The sequence below is a fragment of the Myotis nattereri genome, assembly GCF_964212035.1.
Source record: "Myotis nattereri genome assembly, chromosome: 16".
NCBI lineage: Eukaryota > Metazoa > Chordata > Mammalia > Chiroptera > Vespertilionidae > Myotis > Myotis nattereri.
In genome coordinates this window covers 7688426-7711335 of record NC_138091.1, presented here as the reverse complement: position 1 = coordinate 7711335, position 22910 = coordinate 7688426, and the positions used below count along the sequence as shown (strand labels likewise).

General features: G+C 46.7%; 1 protein-coding gene across 1 annotated transcript in view; it reads left to right on the top strand.

Annotated features, from left to right (window-relative positions):
• Nucleotides 1-21903, top strand: part of LOC308532619 (phosphofurin acidic cluster sorting protein 2-like) — a gene marked incomplete at both ends in the record, with an annotated part of 68179 nt that extends 46276 nt beyond the window's left edge. The window contains 2 exons of the mRNA XM_081110134.1: nucleotides 18511-20450; nucleotides 20565-21903. Coding sequence (XP_080966260.1) covers nucleotides 18511-20450; nucleotides 20565-21903 — 3279 coding nt within the window. The remainder of the gene's footprint in view (nucleotides 1-18510; nucleotides 20451-20564) is intronic.
• Nucleotides 21904-22910: the final 1007 nt, after the last annotated feature.

The following is a 22910-nucleotide window of genomic DNA, read 5'->3' as shown; positions in this document are numbered from 1 at the left end:
CCAGGGTGGGTTTCTGTACTAAACTGAAAGGTGAACAGAAAAGCAGATGGGCCCTCCTGTGCTTGGCATCTGCAGGGTCGCAGGCAGGGCTGGAAGGTGGAGTCAGAATGTCTGGAGATGCAGATGGGGCAGTGCTGGATGCGGAAGGACCCTGGGCTGCCAGCTGGAAGAACTTCATTCCACACCACACCTTTGATGAGGACTCGCAGAATGTTCTCCTGCTGCTTCGCCCTGCAGACCAGGTGGCTTATGCCCCCAAGCACTGGCTTTTGGATTTTTGACTCCACGCCCTTGTTCTGGTTTTCCTGGGCAAAAACAACACCTTCTTTTTCTTCTTTTTGGTGAGTCCTGTCATGCACATGGTGGGTGTTCCTTTGGCCTGGCCACTGCTGGGCAGCCTGCTGACCTGGAGAGACTGGAAGGTGCACTTGAGGGTGTTGTTGGCGGTAGGCAGGTCTTTCTTCTTCGAGTCTTTCTCCCTGTCTGTGGGCTGGGCTGCAGTCCAGTAATCCACCTGCCGCTCCATCAGCTTGGCGCCATCGCCCTGGCTAGGGGAGGACAAACCCCACTCACTGACAAGATGAATGGGATAACAAGGCATCATTGGTGAACCGAGGTAGGGACAAAGGGAAGGATAAAAGCACGCTGCAGCCCAAGGGGGTCCATCATCTGAGTCTCCCGACCTGTCTGAGGACTGTTGCACTGTCCCAACTTTCACCTGCCACCCTGAAATGAATGAACTATAAGGAATCCTCATTGGGTGTCTTCTGCTTGTAGGAGAGCAGGGTTTCCTCGATGGGAAGCTGAGAGGAACAGTTGTTCCCGTGATGTACTGCGTGATTCTCGTCACGATATCCAGTGTGTCTTGTATGGCGCTCTGAACCTCCAGATTATGGAACAGGTCCCATCAGGCCAGGTCCTGGGAGAAGCTGTTGTAGCAGTAATGCATGGAGCCCAGGTACCTGGCCACAACGTTGGAACCCAGCGGGACGACCAGGAAGTGCACATCGCCCAGCCAGCCGAGCATCTTGTAGGACAGCAGCTCCAGGAAGACCCGCAGCACAGCGCTCAAGTAGTGCTGTGCCCCTTCCACCAGAATCTTCAGCGGCTTAAGGGGCTGGAAATTTTCGTTACAGTATCTCTGTATCCACCAGATGATGGAGCTGAAGGCCACAGGACGTCAGCCATGAAGCAGATGCACAGCACAGGCAGCATGTGCCCCTGCGGGGTGTCCGAGGGGAACTGCTCCTGCCAATCAGAGGTTTGACCAGGATGATGTTCTCTGGCAGCTGGTCATCAGAGATGAGTATGCGGTTCAGCTGGTAGTACGTGGTCTTCCTGGGGATCTGCAGCTGGCTCCCTGGGTCTGGACAGGCTCATTGTCTGGGCTCTTGGCTCACTTGTTCTATGGCTGTGCCGTCTGCCGCCCCTTCAGGAACCTGCCCAGCCATGGTGGCGGGGATGCTTCCCCTTGGCCTTGGTGGAGGGCATGAGAGACTCAGTCTTGGTGATGCGCCTAGTGAGCAGCATCTTCTTGGTGAGCATGTCCAGGGCTGAGGTCTCTGCCTCCGGGCTGTCCGTGGGCGGTGCTGGGTGCTCCCCTGGGTGGGCATGCTCTGGGGCTCTAAGTGGGAGACACTGTCACTTGGCTATTGCTGACTGAGCTTGGTCTTTTTGGGCACTTCAGCTGGACTAGAAGGCTCCTTTGTTTTGCTTTGTTTGTTTTGTTAACCCTCACCAGAGGTTATTTTTCCACTGAATTTTTAGAGAAACTTGAAGGGACGGGGAGAGACAGACAGGGAGAGAGGCATGGATGTGAGAGAGACACATGGATTGCTTGCCTCCTGCATAGCCATGGCCAGGGCTGGGGATCAAGCCTGTAATCAACACAGTTGTGCCCGTGACCAGATTTGAACCCGGCACCGTTTACTCCGTGCGCCAACACACTAGCCCTCAACGGAACCAGCTAAAACTCGGAAGCTCCGCCTGGCTCTGGGCACCATGGATGCTCCCCATGTCCATTTCTGAACTGAAAGGTGACAGGCCTTCGCAGTGTGGCCTGAGCTTGGGTTTGGTGGTGCTGAGAAGGCTGTCATCTTCTTCCCTGTCGGGGCTACTGTCACTGGTTCTCCAGCATGTTAGACAGAAGGTGCGGGTCCTCCTCTACTTGGGGACATGATCTGCAGGGTCCTGCTCACGGTCCAGGGCCTCCTCCGACACTTAGGCCCTGCTCAGCCAAGCCACTACTTTCTGCTTGTCATAGACCTTGTTGTGACTTTCAATAGTCACTGCTTCCTGATCCAGTTCCTATCCATGGGCGGCATCTTCCCCGGCCTCCTGCTCAGAGAAGCTCTCATACTCCTTTTTAGAGTAGTGATTTGTAGACTTGGTCTTGGGCAAGTGGTGAGTGGACTGGCTAGAAATGGAGGAGGCCCAGATTCAGGCGACATTGGGGGAGGGGGTGATGTGGGCCGCCGAGTCTGAAATACTGTCTCTGGGCTGTTTGATGCCTGAGGGCTCATGTGTTTTCTGGCACTTTGGCCATAATTGCAGGCTCCTCTTGGCTGCGGGCCCTGTGGATGCTTCCGTCTGTGTCTGTGAGCTGGAGTGTGCCAACCCTTCAAAGAACAGTCTGAGCTTGGGCTTGTGGGTGCTGAGGGTGCTGTTCTCATCCTCCATGTCTGGGCCACTGTGCCTGGGGTTTCGCAGTGTGTTAAATAGAAGGTCCATGTCCCACGCCAACTCTGGAACACGCTCTGCTGTGTCCTGCTCGAGTCCACAGCCTCCTCCAGCACTTTGAACTTTCCCAGCCACGCCACCACTTTTTCCTTGATATTTTGTGGCCTGGTAATGCACATCTTTCCTAATATCCATGGCCTCTACTTCTTGAGCATCCCCATGTCAATGCCCTTCTCAGCCAGGTTCGGTCCATAGGCGGCATAGTTGCTGGCCTATTGCTCAGAGGAGAAGCTCTGATGTATCCCCTCGGAGTAATTAACCCTTGACTTAGCCTTGCATCTGTCCTGTATGGCACTGTCCTCCCAGTGGATGGGCTGGTTGGACAGGGAGCAATGCAGATCTCGGCCACTTTAGCAGAAGCCTCCTCGGCCACTTTGTCCACCCTTCAGGGTTCGCTGCCTGACATTGGCCATGCGGATGGCGCCCTCAGGGAGTGTCTTCTAGCTCCAGATGGTCTGGTTCTTAAAGCACTTCCTCCAGTGCAACCGGGCCTGTAGCTTGTTGCCTTCTCACAGAGGAAGTGGGGGTCCTGCAGTGAGGTCAACCCCAGGACTGTCTCCAGTTGTTCACTGGGGAACAGCATACTCCCGTAGGTTGTACTTGGAGCCCTGCATCTTCACAGTGATCACCATCGATATGAGGTTGGAGTACTGCATCTTCATGGCGATCACCATGGAGATGAGGTCCTTCTCCAACTCTTTGAACACCACCATCTTCATTAAGGTCAGGTTGCACAACCTGGGCACGAATCTGAGGCTGGGGTTGTCCAACTCCTGGGTAGCAAACAGGTTCTTGGGCATTGGTGTTGAACCTGGGCACAGGGATGGGGGAGCGGGAGGTGTAGAGACCAGGACTGTGGGCAGCAAGGTAGCTGCATCTGCTTACAACATACAGGTCCTGCTGCATTCTGGCGTTATGGTTTCTCTTCCTTTGTTGGGACAGAGGAGGGACATTCACTCAGGGGCAGTTTATGAACTGCCAGGTGGGTTGGGGCTTTAGTTCGGACCAATCCCCTAAGTCCATGATTGGCAAACTGTGGCTCGCGAGCCACATGCGGCTCTTTGGCCCCTTGACTGTGGCTCTTCCTAAGCCTTAGGAGTACCCTAATAAAGTTAATAACAATGTAGTTACCTATATAATTTAAGTTTAAAAAATTTGGCTCTCAAAAGAAATTTCAATCGTTGTGCTGTTATATTTGGCTCTGTTGACTAATGAGTTTGTCGACCACTGCCCTAAGCACTCAGTGACTGTTGAAAGGAGGTGGGGCACAAGTGACCCAAGAACTGTGTGTGTGAAAAGGAACCACATGCTCACTGACTAGCTCAGGGAAGCCCTGTGTGGTGTTCTTGCAAACTCAGAGACCTAAAGTTATCAAAAAGAATGTTCTGAAATGAAAACTTTTAAACTAAAAGCAGTTTATGGTGGGTAGTCATGTCCTAGGCTGGCATCTGCCCTGACAAAGGTCAATCTTAACCTTCACTGAGCCTGTCTATTGCCTTTTGGCATCTACAATAACATATAATTTGGAATGTCAAAGGAATTTCCCTAGTTCCAGGCCCCTCAACACATAGGCAATGCTCTGCGGAGACCAAAAATCCCCTCATTCTTACTGAGTTCATTGTTGACTTGTAACTATCCTATATCCACCATGTAAAAGAAGTATCTCTGTGTCATTTTACTGTTTATCCAGTCACAGAGGATTCGCTGCTTTGATTTCTCTGAAACCCTAATGCATCACCACTGGGTTTCCTGTTACCACCATACATCTCCTGTTCTGATTGTAATGTATAAAATAAGGTGCAAAACTGCCAGAGAGAATATCTCAATCTGCTGAGATTTTCATCCTGCCAGTTATTGACAGTGGGACTTAAATAAACGACCAAAATTCTTGACAAGTTTGAATGTTTCATACTTTGACATTTACTTGACATAGTGGGTCAGGATTCCAAAAGAGCTCACCCAGGACCAACCCGTGGACATGGTGTCAGGATTCAACAAAGGACCCATTGAACTGCTGGTTCCCCACCCATTGGGTGAACCTGGGTGAGTTGTATCTTAAATCCATGACTTTTCCCTTGCTGGTGGTAGAGGGTGAGATTTATTTGCGCTGTATTTTTAAATATTCCAGATAGAACTAAGATTAAGGGTTGATGGAACTTAGGTTAAGACAAGACAGTAGGAAAATAAAATTGGTGGCTGTTGTTAAACTGTGGCTTTCCAATCGGAATTGCTTTCTGAGAATCATTGCAAAAAAAATCAAAACAAAAACCCAAACATTATCATTTAAATTAGAGTTGAACTAAATCAGCTCCAAAAATACAGTGTCATATTCTCCCTCAGGTCTGAGTATTAGGTATTCTTAGGCGAGTAAGAATCTCTGTGGATATGTGATGTCATTGCTCATGATGTGCAGGAGCCCCAAAGAAAAATGTCAACACAATTGCAATTAAAGTGACTGGTTCTGGTGGGGGAGCACCCATAAGGTTTGGTCAACCGTTCCCTGACCCTCTGGTTGTTTGAGACAGCAGGGAGATCAACCGAGGCACATCAGAGGTTTGAATGTGATTTGAGGGGTGAGAGCCTCATGGAGCTCAACCGATAAGCAACACAGGTTGACCAACTACATTATATAACAATCCTAGAAAATTTGCTCCGATTCTGCAGATATCAGAAAGAAAAGAAAAACCACATACACATACACACAACTACAAAACAACAACAACAAAACACACCTAAAATTAACATGGGAAGTGGTGCCTCCAAGTCCAGGAGATGCCCGATCCCAGCCCTCACTAATATTCCTGATAGGAAGCTTTTACTTACACGTGCTTTACAGAAATGGGAAGATTTAATTAGAAAATATCCTCCAAAAAATGCCCAAAGTGCAGTTTTATTTGTGTGCCTAAATTAATTTTTGGCATGCAATAAAAATTAGGAAAATGCCAGGTCTAACATTAAACTGAATGAATGAATGGAAGCATATCTTGATTTGGAAATCAGGAGATTTTCAGAAGCACATATAAATTCCTTTAAAAACAATTCAGGAATTAGAAATTGTATAGACTGTCTCTGAACTCTTCTGAAGGTAATAATTGCCAACACCCCATTCTTCCACCTTCTCTAGTTCCCCCACTCTATTCTGCACCCTTTTCCATCCTTCTTCCTTTCCCTTCAGTCCCCTCCACTATCACTTCCTACTGACTTAAGAGAAAATGAGAATAGGAATTCTAACAACTCCCTTTGGAGAAAAGCTTGTCCCAGCAAGAGAGGAACCAACAAATGTTCCTGATTTTCTCAATGACCCTGATGGGTTCACAAAGGCATTTAACTCTTAGAATATGTAATCCTGGATATTCTAACTGATTCCAATTAATATAGCTAATGGTTTTTGTCAGCAAATGCAACACAAATTCTAAATAAGGCTTTCAAGAAAATTCCTGTAGAGAAATCTGTTCACTGAAATGGGATGTAGAAAACCAATAACAAACAAACCACACACACACACACACACACACACACACACACACACACACACAAATATAGGGTTGATCCATGGGTGTTTCCCTTCTCACTGATAGTTTGGGAGCAGGTGAAATTATCATAGAAAGAGAAGCCACTAAGACCCCTGTAGACACTGGGGCTACTCTATTTATTCCTAACCACAGCCAACTAATAATCTTCTCCTTCAGAGTAAAGCATCTGTGCAAATGGCAGGAATATTTAACCAATGTCTGTTTTTAATCAAAACCTGTTTCCAACTAGGGAATGTTATAGCAATATTAGCAAATATCTCTCTTTGCTAATAAAATATGCCCCAAATCAGCTGATAGGGAGAGGTGTTTAGTTTGCTTATTTGTTTGTTTTATGAAATCAGTGATACCCACACATGCTTTTTCCAGAAGGGTAATAAGTATTTAGAAATAAATGAACAAGATACTGAGCCCAACAGAGCCTGAGATGAACCCAGCGGTGTGTCCTCAAAGTAGGGGTTCTAGCTTCACCCAGGTTTCCTCGGGGGCTCTGGAAAAAGATCTGCTGGTGACATCATGCACAGACATGGAGAGGCATGGGGGAGATGGTAAGCATTCAGCAGGTAAATGAGCCTTTGGCCAGTATTTGACTGAAAAGGAGCCCAGAGTTGGAACCACAGGCATGCACCTCTGTCCAGTGCCCACCCAGGGTGGAGGGAGCTGGGCCCCTTTGTTGTGAGGTCAGGCTTATGAAGTTCTGAACCCAACTCTCAATGGAAAATTGGGAAACGGATGTCCATAGAGTGGCAGATATGACCCAATGTCCATGACATTCAGAGCCCAGAGTTCAGGAATGTTCAGACCTTCCAGGCCAAGGCTCCAACCTCTCCAACAGAGTTGGTCTGGACATTAGAAATCCTGACATACTGGGAAGCTCCTGCATGTTCCTCCGTATCTAGGGCTCAGGGGCGCTTTGTTCTGGGACCCAGAAAGAGCACTAGCTCTCGTTTTTGTTTTTTTTTTTACTAAAAGAAATATTTGTATTATTTTATTTTATTATGGTTTAAAGTATAACATATGTTTCCATTTTTCCCCTCGACCCCTCCCCAGCCACCCCCACCTGCAGCACAGGCCCCTACCCCCTTAATGACTGTGTCCATTGATTATGCTTATATGCATGCATTCAAGACCTTTGCTTGGTCTCTTACTCTCTCCCCCACTCTCCCCTGCCTTCCTGCTGAGGTTTGAGGGCCTGTTTGATGCTTCTCTGTCTCTGGATCGATTTTTGTTCATCAGTTTATGTTATTCATTATATTCCACAAATGAATGAGACCATGTGATATGTATTTTTTTCTGACTGGCTTATTTCACTTAGCATAATGCTCTCCATGTCCATGCAAGCTGTTGTGAATGGTAAGACTTCTTTCTTTTTTACAGCAGCATAGTATTCCATTATGTAGATGTACCACAGGTTTTTTCCACTCAGCTGCTGTTGGGTATTTACGCTGATGGGAATGTAGGCTGTTTCCAAATCTTAGCTATTGTGCTGCTATGAACACAGGGATGCATATATCCTTTTTGATTGGTGTGTCTGCTTTCTTGGGATATATTCCAGAAGTGGAATTACTGGGTCAAATGGGAGTTTCATTTTTAATTTTTCAAAGAAGCTCCAGACTGTTTTCCATAATGCCTGCTCCAGTCTACGTTCCCACCAGCAGTGCACAAGGGTTCCTTTTTTTCCACATAATCACCAGCATTTGTCCTTTCTTGATTTGTGGATGATAGCCATTCTGACAAGTGTGAGACGGTATCCGATTTTGTTTTGAAAAAATATATTTTTATTGATTTCAGAGAGAGAGAAAAAAACATCAGTGATGAGAGAATCATTGATTAGCTGCCTCCTACTTGCCTCTATCGGGGATCAATGCCCAAAACTGGGCATGTGCTCTTGACCGGAATCGAAGCCGGGACTTTTCATTCCTCAGGCCAACACTCTATCCACTGACTAAACCGGCCAGGGCCCTCGTTTTTGTTTTCATTTGCACCTCTCACATGATTATTGACTAAAACCATGTTTTCACAAGGCCATGAGACCTATGGAAACAGAACTTTTTTTCTTGTGACTAATAAAAAGAATTTTATTCAACTCACTGAAGTCACATGTCCACATACAACCGTCATCACTCTGGCCAGGTCAGTGAGCTGTGCTGATAACTCCACTCTGGGGCCTTGAGCCAAACTCCCCAGACCACCTGGATATGGAAATTGGCAGCTGTTAGAAAGGGGGAAATGGAAGTCATGTCCCCCACAAGCCATTGTCAAATAAAATGTCAACTTGTGGTTTCCACTCTGACATATGACCTTGTAAGTTCTTACTCTCATCCTTACAATAAGAAAAAAGATGAATAATCCAAAAAATCAGGAAGTCTTTTTAGTTCCACCAGATGATTGAATTCACATGGCTATGAAATTAACCGTTGCCTCTGCAAACTACTGTATTCAGGCTTTGTTAACACAATTCAACCTAGCACTAGCATATGTGCGTGTGCGCGCACTCAATCTCTCTCTCTCTCTCTCTCTCTCTCTCTCTCTCTCTCTCTCACACACACACACACACACACACACAATCAAATGACTCTTTGTGGAATTAAATGAAAATCAGACACCGAGGAGGTGACAATAGGAAGAAAAAGGGGTTGTAGGCACTTTTGCCTTGTGGCATTCCTCCTCCTACTTTATAGCTACTTCCTTCATGAGCGTAAATAACGCTAAGAAGCACATGCTGCAATAATCCATTGTGCAGGCAGAGAAGAGACAGGATCTAACAGGCACAATGACTTATCCAGGATCAAGAAGAGGTAAGAATGAGGGGTTGAGTCTGAGCCCTGGTCTGTCTCCTCAAACCTAGTACCCTGGCTGCAGCTAAACCTTGTGGAGAGGGTGTGTTCGTGTCACTGTGTACAATGTTGGTATTCCATGGAGAAGGTAGGTGAGCAGTCAGCAGCCCACAGGACTATCTATAGCTGTTATTAGGTGAGGGGAGTCATCAGGGAGGCAATTCCAGGAAGTGAGGTCACTTCCTAATAGAACTTGGAACCCCGGTAACCAGGCACCCACTCTCTAGCAACTGCCCAACTGCCACTCACTTGGCAAGAGACAGTTGACAGTTCAACATGTTCTCCTGTTGTGTTCCCAGTTGTGGGGGCTCTGGTTCCCGGAGACCCTGCAGGGAGCGTTGTTCCAGACTCTGTAGACGGTTCACCACTCGTGCCCGACATCTCTGGCCGTTTTCAAGAAGATCCCCTCAGGTAAGTGAAGGTGGCCTGGGTCAGACCCATTCACGCCAGGCCAGCCTCCTCTGTGGGCCATCCCTGTGCAGCCCACATCCCCCCTCTTCATGTGGTGGATAGGGGGTCCTGCAGGGAGAACCGCGGGAGTGTTTGGAGCAGTGGATAACCTCGAGGTCCTGCTGTGATCACACCCCAGGGTAGGGCAGGCAGGTGGAGATGGGGCTCTAGAGGGGTCCCTTATCTATGCCAATGGGAGTCCTAGGCCCTCAGGCTGTCATGCCTTTTCCTTGCCAGTAGAGGTCTCAGCAGATCACATTCTGTGTGTCTGGAGTGGAGAGTCACAAGTTTTAGAGAACCAGCAAAACAGGGCTCTGAGGTTTTCCCCTGGTGACTGGAAACTGTCTGTATAGAGCTCTGCACAGGAGAGCGGACCGGAGCCGACAGATGGGGTCTTCAATTCCACGCCCTTGCAGGCGGCACAGACACCTGAGATATCCTCAAGCCTGAAGCACCGCCGCAGGGTGAGTGTAGGTGCCCAATTGACCCAAACTCCAGGACCCCAGGGAGTCAACAGGACTCAGGTTCCAGAAGGCACCCTGCTGCTCCCCTGAGATCCCTCCTAGTGTCCAGTTCCCTAAGGAATCTGGGTCCTCGTCTCCTCCATGTCAGGAGCTGGGGCCTCCCAGGGCTGCACATTGTATGGGGACCGGGACTGCTTATCACAGAGATCCATGTCTTTTTTCTGTGGGACCTGGACTTAAAACCTTCCATTGCCATGGCGACGGTGCCACACTAAACATACCACATGTCCTGACATCCAAATCCTCCCCCCCAGGAAAAGCCTCTGTGTGCTCATCATACATTGGGGTGTTCTGTCAGAAATCGCACGGGTGACACTGTTAATACCAGCATGTGCTGTTTGTCCTCTGCGAAGAGAATGACCTAAGATACTAATGTGCTTCATATTCCTCACCTGCAATTCTACTTTTCCTGCCAAGAACCTTTTCTCTTATTAATGTGAAAAACTTTCAGACCTCTGAAAAATGTGTGTGTGTGTTTATTTGATCCAAAATGTCAACAATTGTGAGCGAGAAAAATCTCAATGGGATGAGAGAATGCTCCTGAGAATGACAATTTTGCACATTATTTTATACAATACAAGCAAAAGTGCAGACTTATGTGGGTTGCATGAAATCCATGGGTGATAGATTAGGGAGACAGGAGAAAGCAAATTGGAGACACTTCTGTGATTGGAAAAAGGGTAAAATGATAGGCACATATTTCTTTTACAATGGTGGACGTAGGATAGTTTCAAGTCAACAATGAACTCAATAGCAACGAAGGGATCTCTGATCTCCGCAGAGCACAGAACAGTGCCTGAGCATGAGGTGTCCAAAATAAGGAAAATCCAATGATATGTTATCATAGAGGCAAAAAGGCAGTACACACACTTAGTTAAGGTAAAGATTGACCTTTGTCAGGGAAGATGCCAGACAAGGATCTGATGACCCATCATGAGCTCCTGTTAGTGTTTTAATTTCAGACCATCCTTTGTAGTTACTTAAGGTCTCTGAGTTTGCAAGGCTGCCTTGCAGGACTTCCCTGAGCTAGTCAGGTTAGCATGGGGCTCCTTTTTCATTCACACATCCTCCTTTTATTCAGAAATCAATACAAATTATGCATTGATGATGAGTGTTAGTGTTATGTCTTGCTGAACAATGGACCATTCCGGATAAGGTAAGACTCTAACCTTGAATGACATTCAAAGTGGAATTTTTATTATAAATCAAAATAAAAAGGCAGGTGCATGGGAGGCCATGAGATCCTATATGTTTTTGTTAAAAAATATTCTGTATCAATTTTATATTTTGAGCTAACATGAGCAGAGTCCGTTTGCTGCTTGTCTTAAGTTTTGGTATTTTGCATCTAGTATAACATTTACATACCAGGAACAAAAGCAAAAACATTAAAGCAGGAACACTGCTTAGGAATAGAAAATGTCTACTACTAGACAAGAAAGTGACTAAGGGAAATAAGCATCCCAGCCAACCAAAAACCCTTTGCATATATTTTCATAATTGCTTATTAAGCTAATTATATGTTTCCTTCTTCATCCACTGTTCCTTGTACTTATGCTATGTTTGACCTGAAGAATTAAGACTCTCTACTGTTTCCTTACCGTACTGATCATTAGAATGTACTTGTCTAGTAGGTGGGAAAACTTAGCAGATATCGAAATTCAACAATTCATATGTAATAAGGTATGTAATAAAAATATAAAAATCAGTTGGTGTACATATAATCAATAACAGTTAGGAGATAGAAGAAGAAGGTTTGAGCAGCAGTAATCTGTCAGCATCCAGGCCTTGTTGACTTCTTGGGAAAGCTGTCAGCCCCCACGGCCAGTGGTTTCTCATCCTTGACAAGTCTTCAGTCTCCTTGGTGGATGGAGGGCAGTGTCAGTGACAGATATCCATTTATGGTTAGGCCTTTAATAAGGTAACATCCTTTTTAACACATTGGAGAGAGTCTTTAATTAATGTGTTTCAATAAACAAAATCTCCTGGTTGTAAGTTTTGGTCCTTGAAGTCTTTGTCTCTTGGGATTACTGTGAAATGAATGTCACTAATGTATCATTGCCTCTAACCTTCCTAGTGAGTCATGGATAGTAATGTAGAATTTCTACTTTTAGTTTTCCTTATATTTGGAAAACAAAAAGACTAAAAATCAGCAGTATTTTAAACAGAGTCATAACAATAATAACCATCTTCCCTTCATTTCGTTCCCTACCCGTTTTGTTGTTTATCCTGGTTATTTGCTAGTATGTTCGTGAATTCAGTCATTCCTTAGAGTTCTCTATTTCTTCATTCAGTTCAGAGATGTGACCTGCGTAGAAACCTGTTACTTAGAGTAAGTCAAGCCCTGACTGGTTTGGCTCAGTGGGTGGAGCTTAGACCTGAGGACTCAAGGGTCCCAGATTCAATTCAGGTCAAGGGCATGTACCTTGGTTGCAGGCACATTTCCAGTAGGGATTGTGCCAGAGGCAGCTGATCGATATTTCTCTCTCATCAATGTTTCCAACTCTCTAGACCTTTCTTTCTCTGTAAAAAATCAATAAAATATATGAAAAGAATAAAAAAATAGAGTAAGTCAAGAGTCCTTTTCATGAATTTTTCTAAAGATGTAACATATTTGAAAATGCAGTAAAGTAAAACAATATCTATGAACGACAAAACAAAGTGGTATGGCCGAAACCGGTTTGGCTCAGTGGATAGAGCGTCGGCCTGCGGACTGAAAGGTCCCAGGTTCGATTCCGGTCAAGGGCATGTACCTGGGTTGCGGGCATATCCCCAGTAGGAGATGTGCAGGAGGCAGCTGATCGATGTTTCTCTCTCATCGATGTTTCTAACTCTCTATCTCTCTCCCTTCCTCTCTGTAAAAAATCAATAAAATATATTAAAAAAAATAAACAAACAAAATGGTATGGTTATAGTTTTGATTGCAATGCAATTGAGGAAAAACTGCCTTTTTGGTAAAATATAACATTTCAAGGCAATAATTTTTGGATAACAACAATTACTGTAAAATTAGAGAGAATGATATGAAAATATATAAGTATATATATATATATATATATATATATATATATATATTTGGATTCAATACATAATTTGAATATAAAAGGAACAGATAGCATGTAAGATTTTAAAACATTGTCAATGGCTTCTTGTATTGAGAATTGGATATAATTCATAAACTTCCAATGTTTGTGCCACAAATACCCGGAGTCGAACTGCCAGACACCCTCACAGGGAACCATCCTCTTGGCTGGCCTGGTGTCGCTGACACCAAGACCACTGTTACAACAGAGTGTTTCCTATTTGAAATTTTCTTGAATCTTTGTACATTTCTTCCTAGGGCAGGTTGAAATCTTTAGAACATCCATTTTAATAAAAATATAGGTACACAAATAGCACAGTTATTTATATTTTTTTAATTTTTTAAAGCTTCTCAGGTAATTTCAAGCATATTAAGTAGTCCTAAATTAGTCAAAAACGTTTCTCTAATAAGGAGAGAGAATAAATCCTTGAGGTACTCTAGAGCCCATTGGAATTGACTCAAAGTCATCTCCTGTTTTAAAAGTCTCTTACAATAGAAACTTTGGGAAGGTTGCAAATATACTTGTGCAAAAGATTATACCATGGACTTTTTGTAAATCTACGTAAAGCAAACCCAGACTTAGGGCAACTAACTCTAAAAGATATTAATCATACTTGCAAGCAGTTGTAATATTAAGTATTTTGTCCAGACTACAGAATTCTCCTTAATTTACAGAAGCATTTAATCTTTGTAGGCCAATAAAAGATTATATCTTAGTAATGTCATATGGAGGCTGACAATTCACCACACATAACACATAGATGAACACATATCTCACAAAGACTATACACACAATTTGAATTATGTTTTTGGTAGAGAAATAAAAGAATATTTTTATATAAAACTTTCACAAAATTGTATAGCCTATACCCCCTTTTACAAACCTTTCCTCACCTTTTACAATCCTTCTTACCCATTCAGAAATAACTATCCTTAGAGAAACTTACATGTGACCTTTTCCCTCAAATATGACTCTCCATACCTCAAGCCTTCTATTGTCATAACTGTATAATTTCTTCCAACTTAACCGGAACTTTTAACTGTTAGGAGCATTAATTTCCAATCGTAAGCACACAAGTGAACAAACAGCATTCCTTAGATTGACGTTGATGAACATATTTTAATCAAACTCTTACTTTGAAAAAACACACCTTCAGCAAAGCAAAAAACATTACATCAACAGCTCCAAATCCATTTTACAGACCTTCTGCAATTAAAAAACCCCCAAAAGCAGTGAACTTCAGACTTGTCTAGCAATCAATATGTCAGTATTCATGTTATTTCAAAATGTGTAGATATTTAATAACTTTCATTAAAACTGACTAAGTTAGAAAGATATAGTTGAAAAAGCTAAAGAGATTTGTGTAGGTGGGTAAGGTATTGTTTTTTCTATTGGGATAAGTCATATCTTCCAGAGATCTGTATTTTTAAGAATGGCCTAGACAAGACGTCTTGGTGAACTCAGGTATTTTCACTTCAAAGGTTCTGGGACTTTGGTTGCATGAAGCCAATTACCTGTAAGACTCCAAAATGAATAGGGGAGGTTTGGAGAAGGTAGAAGGACTTTGTGGGCTTTGAATTGTTTCTGGAGCAAAACCTATGGCACCTTGAAAACTTCACTTGTAAAACAAGGATAGTCATTTTCAATACCTCAGGACCAATGTTGCCCGCCCCCACAAATGTTAGCAAGGGATTGACAAATTCATTCACCCATTTTTGGATGGTTTCTTTCTATTTGGGAATATTTTTCTAGTTTCCAGAAAGCTCACAACTCTGAGAGGTATAAAGACTTTCAGGTATATGAAACCTCCGTTTGTCTCCCCTGGAAATGGCAACACAGGGCCCAGGTACGAGATAGTCTTAAAGTTAATGGTGCCAAAGCCTCTTTATTACCCACTTTATATTGCAACCAGGTAATTGGTGTAACAAAAGAAGATTGGCTTCTTGTTTGAGGCACTCAGGGTCAAGTTACTCCCATTTGGTGAATATGTACCCCAAAAGAGAATTCTCACTTCACTGTGGGCTGGCCCCCCATCTTTAGGCAGACATATGAGAAAGCCTAGTGTTAGAGCCATGTCTGCATGTCTCTGGGCTGTTTGGGGCCATTCTGAGTAGGGTGGGTACCCTGTTCAGCCATCTCTCAGGGTCTTGTGGAAGATAATACTGAAGAAGAGATGATTAGCAAACATTCGGTCAGTCTCAAGCTTAGTTTCCTCCTGGAAGGTTCCTTTAAAATCATTACTTTGCCTTTTGGTTCAGTATCTGGTTCATTTATTCTAAGTATATATGTTACTATTCTGGAGAAAGCATCTGTCAGCATCACTGATTTCATTAAAGAGTAAAAAAACCCCACTCACTAAACAGGGGAATTGGGGGAGATTTGATAAGCAAACCATATATATTCTCATAACATTCCCTAGTTGGAAGGAAACAGGTTTTGATTAAAAAACAGACATTTGTAGGAAAGCTTTATTCCGATGGTGAAAGCAATTAATTGGTTGTGGTTAAAAACAAATAAAATAGCCTCAATATATACAGGGTACTTAGTGGCTTCTCCCCCTCCCCCTTTTTAAAAATAGATTTTTTACTGATTTCAGAGAGGAAGGGAAAGGGAGAGAGAGATAGAAACATCAATGATGAGAGAGAATCTCCAATTGGCTGCCTTCTGCACGCCCCCTAATGGGGATCAAGCCTGCAACCTGGGCATGTGCTCTTGACCAGAATCAAACCTGGGACCCTTCAGTCTGCAGGCGACACTCTATCTCCTTAGCCAAACTGGCTAGGGCAATGGCTTCCCTTTTAATGATCATTTAAAATTCTCCCAAAGTATCAGTGGGAAGGAAAAACAAGCTTGGAGCAGCCCTAGGCATGTTTCTGTTTGTATCCTTTTTCTAAATCCTGTTTCAATTTCCTATATCCCTAAAGTGTGGAGGCTTCTCTATAGGAGTTTTCTATAAACCTTATTTAGTACTTCTCTTGCTTTTGCTCCCAGAAACCAGGAGTATATTAATTGCAATAGGTTAAAATATCCAGGATTGTATGTTCCATCATTTAAATTTCTCTGTGAACCAATCAGGGCCATAGAGAAAATGGAGGATGATTGCTGATTCCTCTCTGGCTGAGAGCAGCTTTTCTCCAAAGGGAGTGGGCAGAATTCCTAATCTCATTTTCCCTTAAGTCAGTAGGGAGGGGCAGTGGAGGGGACAGAAGGGGAAGAAAGAAGGGAAGGGAAGGAAGACATCTGGACAAGGAAGCTCAGAGAGCAAAAGATGTAGGGGACGTGCTATAGAAGGGGGAGGATGGGGTGTTAGCATGTATTAGCTTCAGGAGAGTTGGAAGATAATCTCTGAAATTTCTTGTTCATTTATTTTTTAAAGAGAATTTGCCTGTGCTTCTACTGAGAAGTTTCTAATTTCCAAATCAAGATGTGCATCCTATGCACTCAATCAGTTCAATTTTCAGGCCACCATTGTTATAGTTATTTGTTTCTTTTGTTTTATTTTGCCTGTGAAAAATTAATTTAGGCACCCAAAGAAAACTGTATATTGGCCATTTCTCAGTTGATATTTTGTAGTTAAATCTTCCTACATTTACCCTTCTGTAAAGCACTTGCAAGTCAAGGCTTCCTATCAGGAATATTAATGAGGGCTGGGGCCTGGGAGTTCCCAGTCATGGAGGCACAACTTCCCATGTTAATTATAGGTATGCTTGTTGCTGTTGTTTTTATTGTTTGGTATCTGCAGAGTCTCAGCACAGTTTCTAGGAGTATTATGTAGTGGGTTAAAGTTTGTTGCTTTATGGGTTGAGCTGCAAGTTGCTCACTCCCCTAGAGTCTCATTCAACCTTCTTTGTGCCTCAGTTTCTCTCCTTGCTGACTACAACCACCAGAAGGGCTACCAGCAGAGGTGGACTAAACCTCATTAGTGCTCCCCCTGAAGAGCCAGTTAGTTTAATTGCAGTTGTGTGCGAATTTCCTTATGGGGCTCCTGCATGTCATGAGGAATGACCTCAGACAAATCCGCAAAGATCCTCAGTTGTCTAAGAACATCTGAGATTCATGCAGGAAGGAGGATGTGCCCCTTTATCTTCTGAGCTGAACAAGATCAGCTCTCACTTAAACAGCTAAGGTGTTTGCCCAGAAAGTATTACAAAATATGGCTCCAATAAAGTCAGCAACACAAGCAAGGGAAGGTCCTGAATCCAACAGACAAGTGTCACAAGTTCACCGGCAGGCAGGGAACTGGTGCGTCAATGGACCCTTTGCTGGATGCCAGCACCGGGTGTAGGTCTGCAGGGTGGTGCTGGGTGAGATTTTCTGGGATCCTGCTGTATTGTGCCAAGTAAATGTCCATGTCAGAAGCATTCAAAACTGTGAACAATTGTTGAGATTTTATCTGAGCCAAATGGTCATTGGCCTTGAATCAAAACCTCAATGGATTGAAATAATGCTCTGGAGAATGGCAGTTGTCACCTTATTTTAGATATTACGGTCAGAAGTGGCGATGTATGTGAGTTGCATGAAATCCATTGGTGATAGATTGTATGAAAAGTGAAATGACAGACATATACTTCTTTCCTATAGGGGGATATAGGACAGAACAGCCAACAATGAACTCAATAACAGTGAGGGGATTTGTGGTCCCCACAGAGCACAGAGTATCCAAAAAATAGGAAAATTCCTTTGACGTTCCAAAGCTATGTTCTTGTAGATTCCAAAAGACAGTAGACAGTCTCAGTTAAGGTAAATAATGACCTTTTTGCAGAAGATTCCAACCTAGGACCCAGCGACCCACCGTAAACAGCTTTTAGTTAAAACGTTTTAATTTCAAAGCATCTTTGTGATAACTTTAGGTCTCTGAGGTTAAAAGACCATCACCCAGGCCTTCCCTGACCTAATCACAGATTAGCGAGTGGCTGCTTTTTGTGTGGCCACACTCTCCTTTGATTCACTCATGCCCCACTTCATGCACCAATCATGTCCCTCCTCTGTCCCACCACAGGAGAAAAAACCAGCAACCCTGAGTAGGAAAAGGTCCGGTAGGGTGCCAGCAGCTGCAGCTTCCTCACGAACTGTGGGCCTGGCCAGCACGTCCACGGTGCTCAAAACACTGGTCCCCCAGAACCTGTTCGCCACCTGGGAGGTGGACTGCTCCAGCCCCAGCTGCGTGCCCAGGTGGTGTAGTCTCACTGTAACGAAGCTAGTGATCTTCAAGAAGCTGGCCAAGGACCTCAACTCCGTGGTAATTTCCGTGAGGATGCAGGACTCCAAGGGCATCCTGAGGTCCCAAGAGATTGTGCTGCCCCGCAGTAGACCAGTGCACACCAACCTGGCGCTCACCTTCTCCCTGCAGTACAACCACTTCCTCAAGGGAGAAGGTAACAAGCTCCTGATCCTGCTGGAGCAGAGGAAGTGCTCTAAGAACAGAAACGTCCTGGGCTACGAGACACTGGCCTCTGGTGCCATCCACATGGCTGACGTCATGCAGCGAAACCCCAGGTTTGGCCAGATGGTGAGCCTCTTTCGCAGCATCAAGGAATCCTCCACTGCGGTGGCCGAGATCTGGATCTCCTCCCTGTGCAGTGAGCCCATCGAACACGAGGACAGTGCCATGCAGGTCAGCCCTAAGGCCAAGTCGGCAGGGAACTACGAGGGGCAGGATGAGCTGCAGGCCAGCGGCAGGGGAAAGCACAGACAGGACCTGCACAAGGATGCCTTGGAGAAGGGGGAACCAAAGAAGCAGCGGCCATCCATAGGAGGAAACCTGAAGCTGAAAGTCCTGGCGCTGTTTCACAGGTCCAAAGTGTCAGAGAGGGACCTTCGGTCTGACATGATGGGGAAACGCAGGAAAAGTGACCCATACCTGGAGGATGATGAGAGCGTCCTCAGCACCCCCAGGCCCAAGCTCAGGCCATACTTGGATGGCCTGTCAGACTCCAGTTTGCAGATGGAGATGTGGGGCAGCCACAGTGACAGGACCCAAACAGAGCCTCTGAGTCTGCCCCACATGCCAGAGAATTCGTGGGCCCTGGGAGGCAAGCAGCCAAGTGAGACGGACAATGGATTTGTGGCCCACAGCACACCCACCAGCAAGGTGGACAACATCCAGATCTCCTCTCTGTCCATGCCGCCCATCGACCAGGAGGACAGCGCCAGGCAAGCCAGTCCCGAGGCTGAGTCCTCGGACAACTACTCTGAGTGCATGTGTGAGAGCTTCTTCTCGCAGCGGGAGGCCAGCTACCACACCGCTGACCAGGAGGAGGGTGACTGTGATGAGGGGCCTCTCATATTCACAAGGAGCACCCTGACCACGCAACAGAACTACCACCAGAAAGTCCTGTTATGGCTGCGCACAGTCCAAGGTTCGGAGGAGGTCCTGGACCCTGAGCAGGACCATGGGGAGCATGTCCCGGAGGTGGAGGAGGACCTGGACCTCCTGTATGACATGCTGCCGAACCCCAGTGACAGTGGCACAGACACTGAGGACGATGGCAGCGTCCTCAGCACCACCATACCTAAGCTTCGGCCATACTTTGAAGGGCTGTCTAACGGCCCAGGCATGAAGGACAATCACAGTGTCCTCAGCAGCCCCAGTCCCGAGCTCAGGCCATACATGGAAGGCTTGTCAGACTCCAGCTTGCCGATGGAGATGCGGGGCCTCCACAGCACCAGGATCCAAAAGGAGCCTCTGAATCTGGCCCACCCGCCTGAGAACGCGAGGGCCCCGGGAGGCAAGCAGACAAGCCACAGTGACTCCCAACTTGTGGCCTACAGCACACCCACCACTAAGATTCGAATGGCCTCCCTGTCCCGCCAGCCTATCGATCAGGAGGCCACTGCCATGCCGGCCAGCACTAAGGCCCAAACCTCGCATAACCACCTCGCCAGCACATCTGAGAGCTGCTTCTTTGAGCATCCGGCCAGTCACAATGCCGTCCACAGGCAGTCCCAGGAGAATAACTTGGACCAAGGGAATCTCATAGTAAGAAGGAGGTGCATGAACAGGCAACACAATTACCACCAGGAAGCCGTGGCATCTATGCTCAGGGCCCAAGTGTCGGAGAAGGTCATATCCTCAGAACAGGCCCTTGTGAGGCATGTCCCCAAAGTGGAGAAGGCTCTGCACCGTCGGTATGATATTGTGCTGAGCTCTAGTGACAGTAGCCTAGACACGGAGGACGATATCAGTGTCCCCAGCACCGCAAAGCCCAAACTCAGGCGATACTTTGACAGCATGTCAAGCGATAGTAGCTCTGACTCAGTGGCCCACACAATTCGCTCCCCTGGGAAGCAGCTGGCACAGCTGGAGGACAACCGGGAGGCAGGGTCCTCCGCCCAGCATTGGTTCACCAAGAAGCTGCCATCCATAGTGCGCTTCACCAAGTCTCTGGTCCTGCCCTCCAGCAGGTCCAAGAGGAAGCAGGCTGGCCACCGGGGCTGCGGCACAGCCCTGAATGAGTGGGTCAACAGAATGGGCAACGAGAGCCCATACCCACAGAGCCAGTGGCAGATCCCCAGGAAGCCCATCCGTGACCAGCTCCACAACATCCTCATTTGCCAGGACAAGATGCCCGAGAACATCATCCTGGTCAACACCTGCGCCTGGCAGGGCCAGTTACTTTCGGACATCCTGCAGGGGCACTCGCTGCCCGTGGTGTGCACTTGCTCCACAGATGACGTCCAGGAGGCCTTCAGCATCATCGTCTCACACATGCAGAGATACTGCAACTGCGATTCCCAGGCCCTGACGCCTGTGAAGATGGCGGTGGCAGGGGCACAGCCCTACTTCAACGCTGTGCTGCGGGTCTTCGTGAGGCAGCTGTCCCAGCAGCCACCCCAATGGCTAGACTACATGCGCTTCCTGGTCATCCCGCTGGGTCCCCACCCCTTGGCCAGCTACCTGGGCTCCATGGACTGCCGCTACAACAACTTCTTCCAGGACCTGTACTGGCGGGACATGTTCAACAACCTGGAGTCTGAGAACACCTTGCAGGACACACAGGACGTTGTGTCGAGAATCTCTGAGTACGTTGCAGGGGCCAACTGTGTCTACCTGCTGCCCATTGCTGAGGCCATTCTCATGTCTAAGCAGCAGCGCCCCAATGAAAAGTCCACACAGCTCATCCCCTTTGTGGGGGCAGTGAAGGTTGGAAGAGTGGAACCATCTGCAGCCATGTCAGGAGGCTCAGATGATGTAGTCACCTCATGCTCCGGTGAGCTTCTGTCCCCTACGGGGAAGGCCTCACCCAACACACTCTCCCCCGCATCAATGAGTGGGAGCCTGTCCTCCACCAGTCAGAGTGTCCATGCACAGATGATGGAGCTGCAGGTGGATTACTGGACAGCAGCCCAGCCAATAGATACGAAGAGAGTCACAGAGAAGAAACAGCTGCCTACCACCAAAAACACACTCAAGTGCTTCTTCCAGTCTGTCCAGGTCAGCAGGCTGCCCCGCAGTGGTGAGGGCACAGCAACACCTGCCTTGTCCATGGCTGTGGTCACCAAGGAGAGAAAAAAGAAGGCGCCCAAGAAAACCACGGACGAGAATGTGGAGTCCCAAAGCCAGTGCATCCAGGGCATTGGTCGCCTGGTTTGCAGGGCCAAGCACCAGCAGAGCATGCTGCCGGTCGTCATCGATGGCGTGGAGTGGAATGACGTGGCGTTTTTCCAGTTGTCAGCCCAGTGGTCCTCCCACGTCAAGCACGTCCCCATCTGCATCTTCGGACACAACAATCCCACCTTCTAGCCCTGCCCCTTCCCCTGCCCTTCACTCTGCCTTGGCCAAGACCAGAAGGACCCAGCTGCTTTTCTGTGAAGAGTACAGTTTCCTACAGACACAGACCCTGGGAACGCAAAGAGAATGTGCTCACAGCCTGGAACCTAAGGGGGTTGCCCCTCCCTGGGAGCTCCTCAATGCTCTGTTCAGTAACCAGAAGGCTGTGGCGGGTGGGACTCAGGAGGGCAGTGTTGAGCTGGAGCATCATGGAAGATGTGTTTTGGCCTCCGGATGCCCAACATTCTCAGTGAGAAGGGTTCTGGCCTTGAAGACCTGCCCTTCCAGGAAGCCAGGACTCTGCTTCCCTGGGAGACAGCTCCAACCTGTGCCCAGACTCAGAGGTTGGCAGCCAGAGGTCAAGGGCTAGCCTCTGATGGCAGTATTCTGAGCAGAACTTGGAGTCCAGTCAGCCCAGCCCTGGGGAAACAGCTGCCCGACAGCCAACTGGTCTAGCACCACCTACTCAGGGTTACCAGTGAACTCCAGCCTCACAGGCAGAAAGAGAAAAGACCTGTATGGTGCGCATCGCCCTAGCACACTGGCTAGACAAAGTGGTCGATTACCTGAAGAGGGAACCCACCTTCGTTCCTGTTACTACAGAACATTTGTTACCACCCAGCAGCTGTGGAACCAATTATTTACCAGGTGAGCCCCTCCCCCTCCAGAGCACATGCTCACCAGGCCACCTGTTGGCTGTTTGCCTTCAGGTCACTGCAACTCTCTGAGTGTTTGTTCCTCTGAAACCTCCCAGAAGCAGGGAGCAGGCTCATAGGGTTATTGTAGGGACTCGCTGGGTTCCTCCCTGGTAAGTGTTCTCTGGGAGCCTAGGCAGTGGAGAAGTCTGCTGCAGGGGCTGTGATTGAACCAACTGGTCATTTTCTCTTTCTGTTGAAGAAGCCACTGCCAAATTATGATTCTCTTTGGGGCCTTGGGTTTAGCTCTTTTCTAATATTCCAAAGAGATTGGAGATACTATTA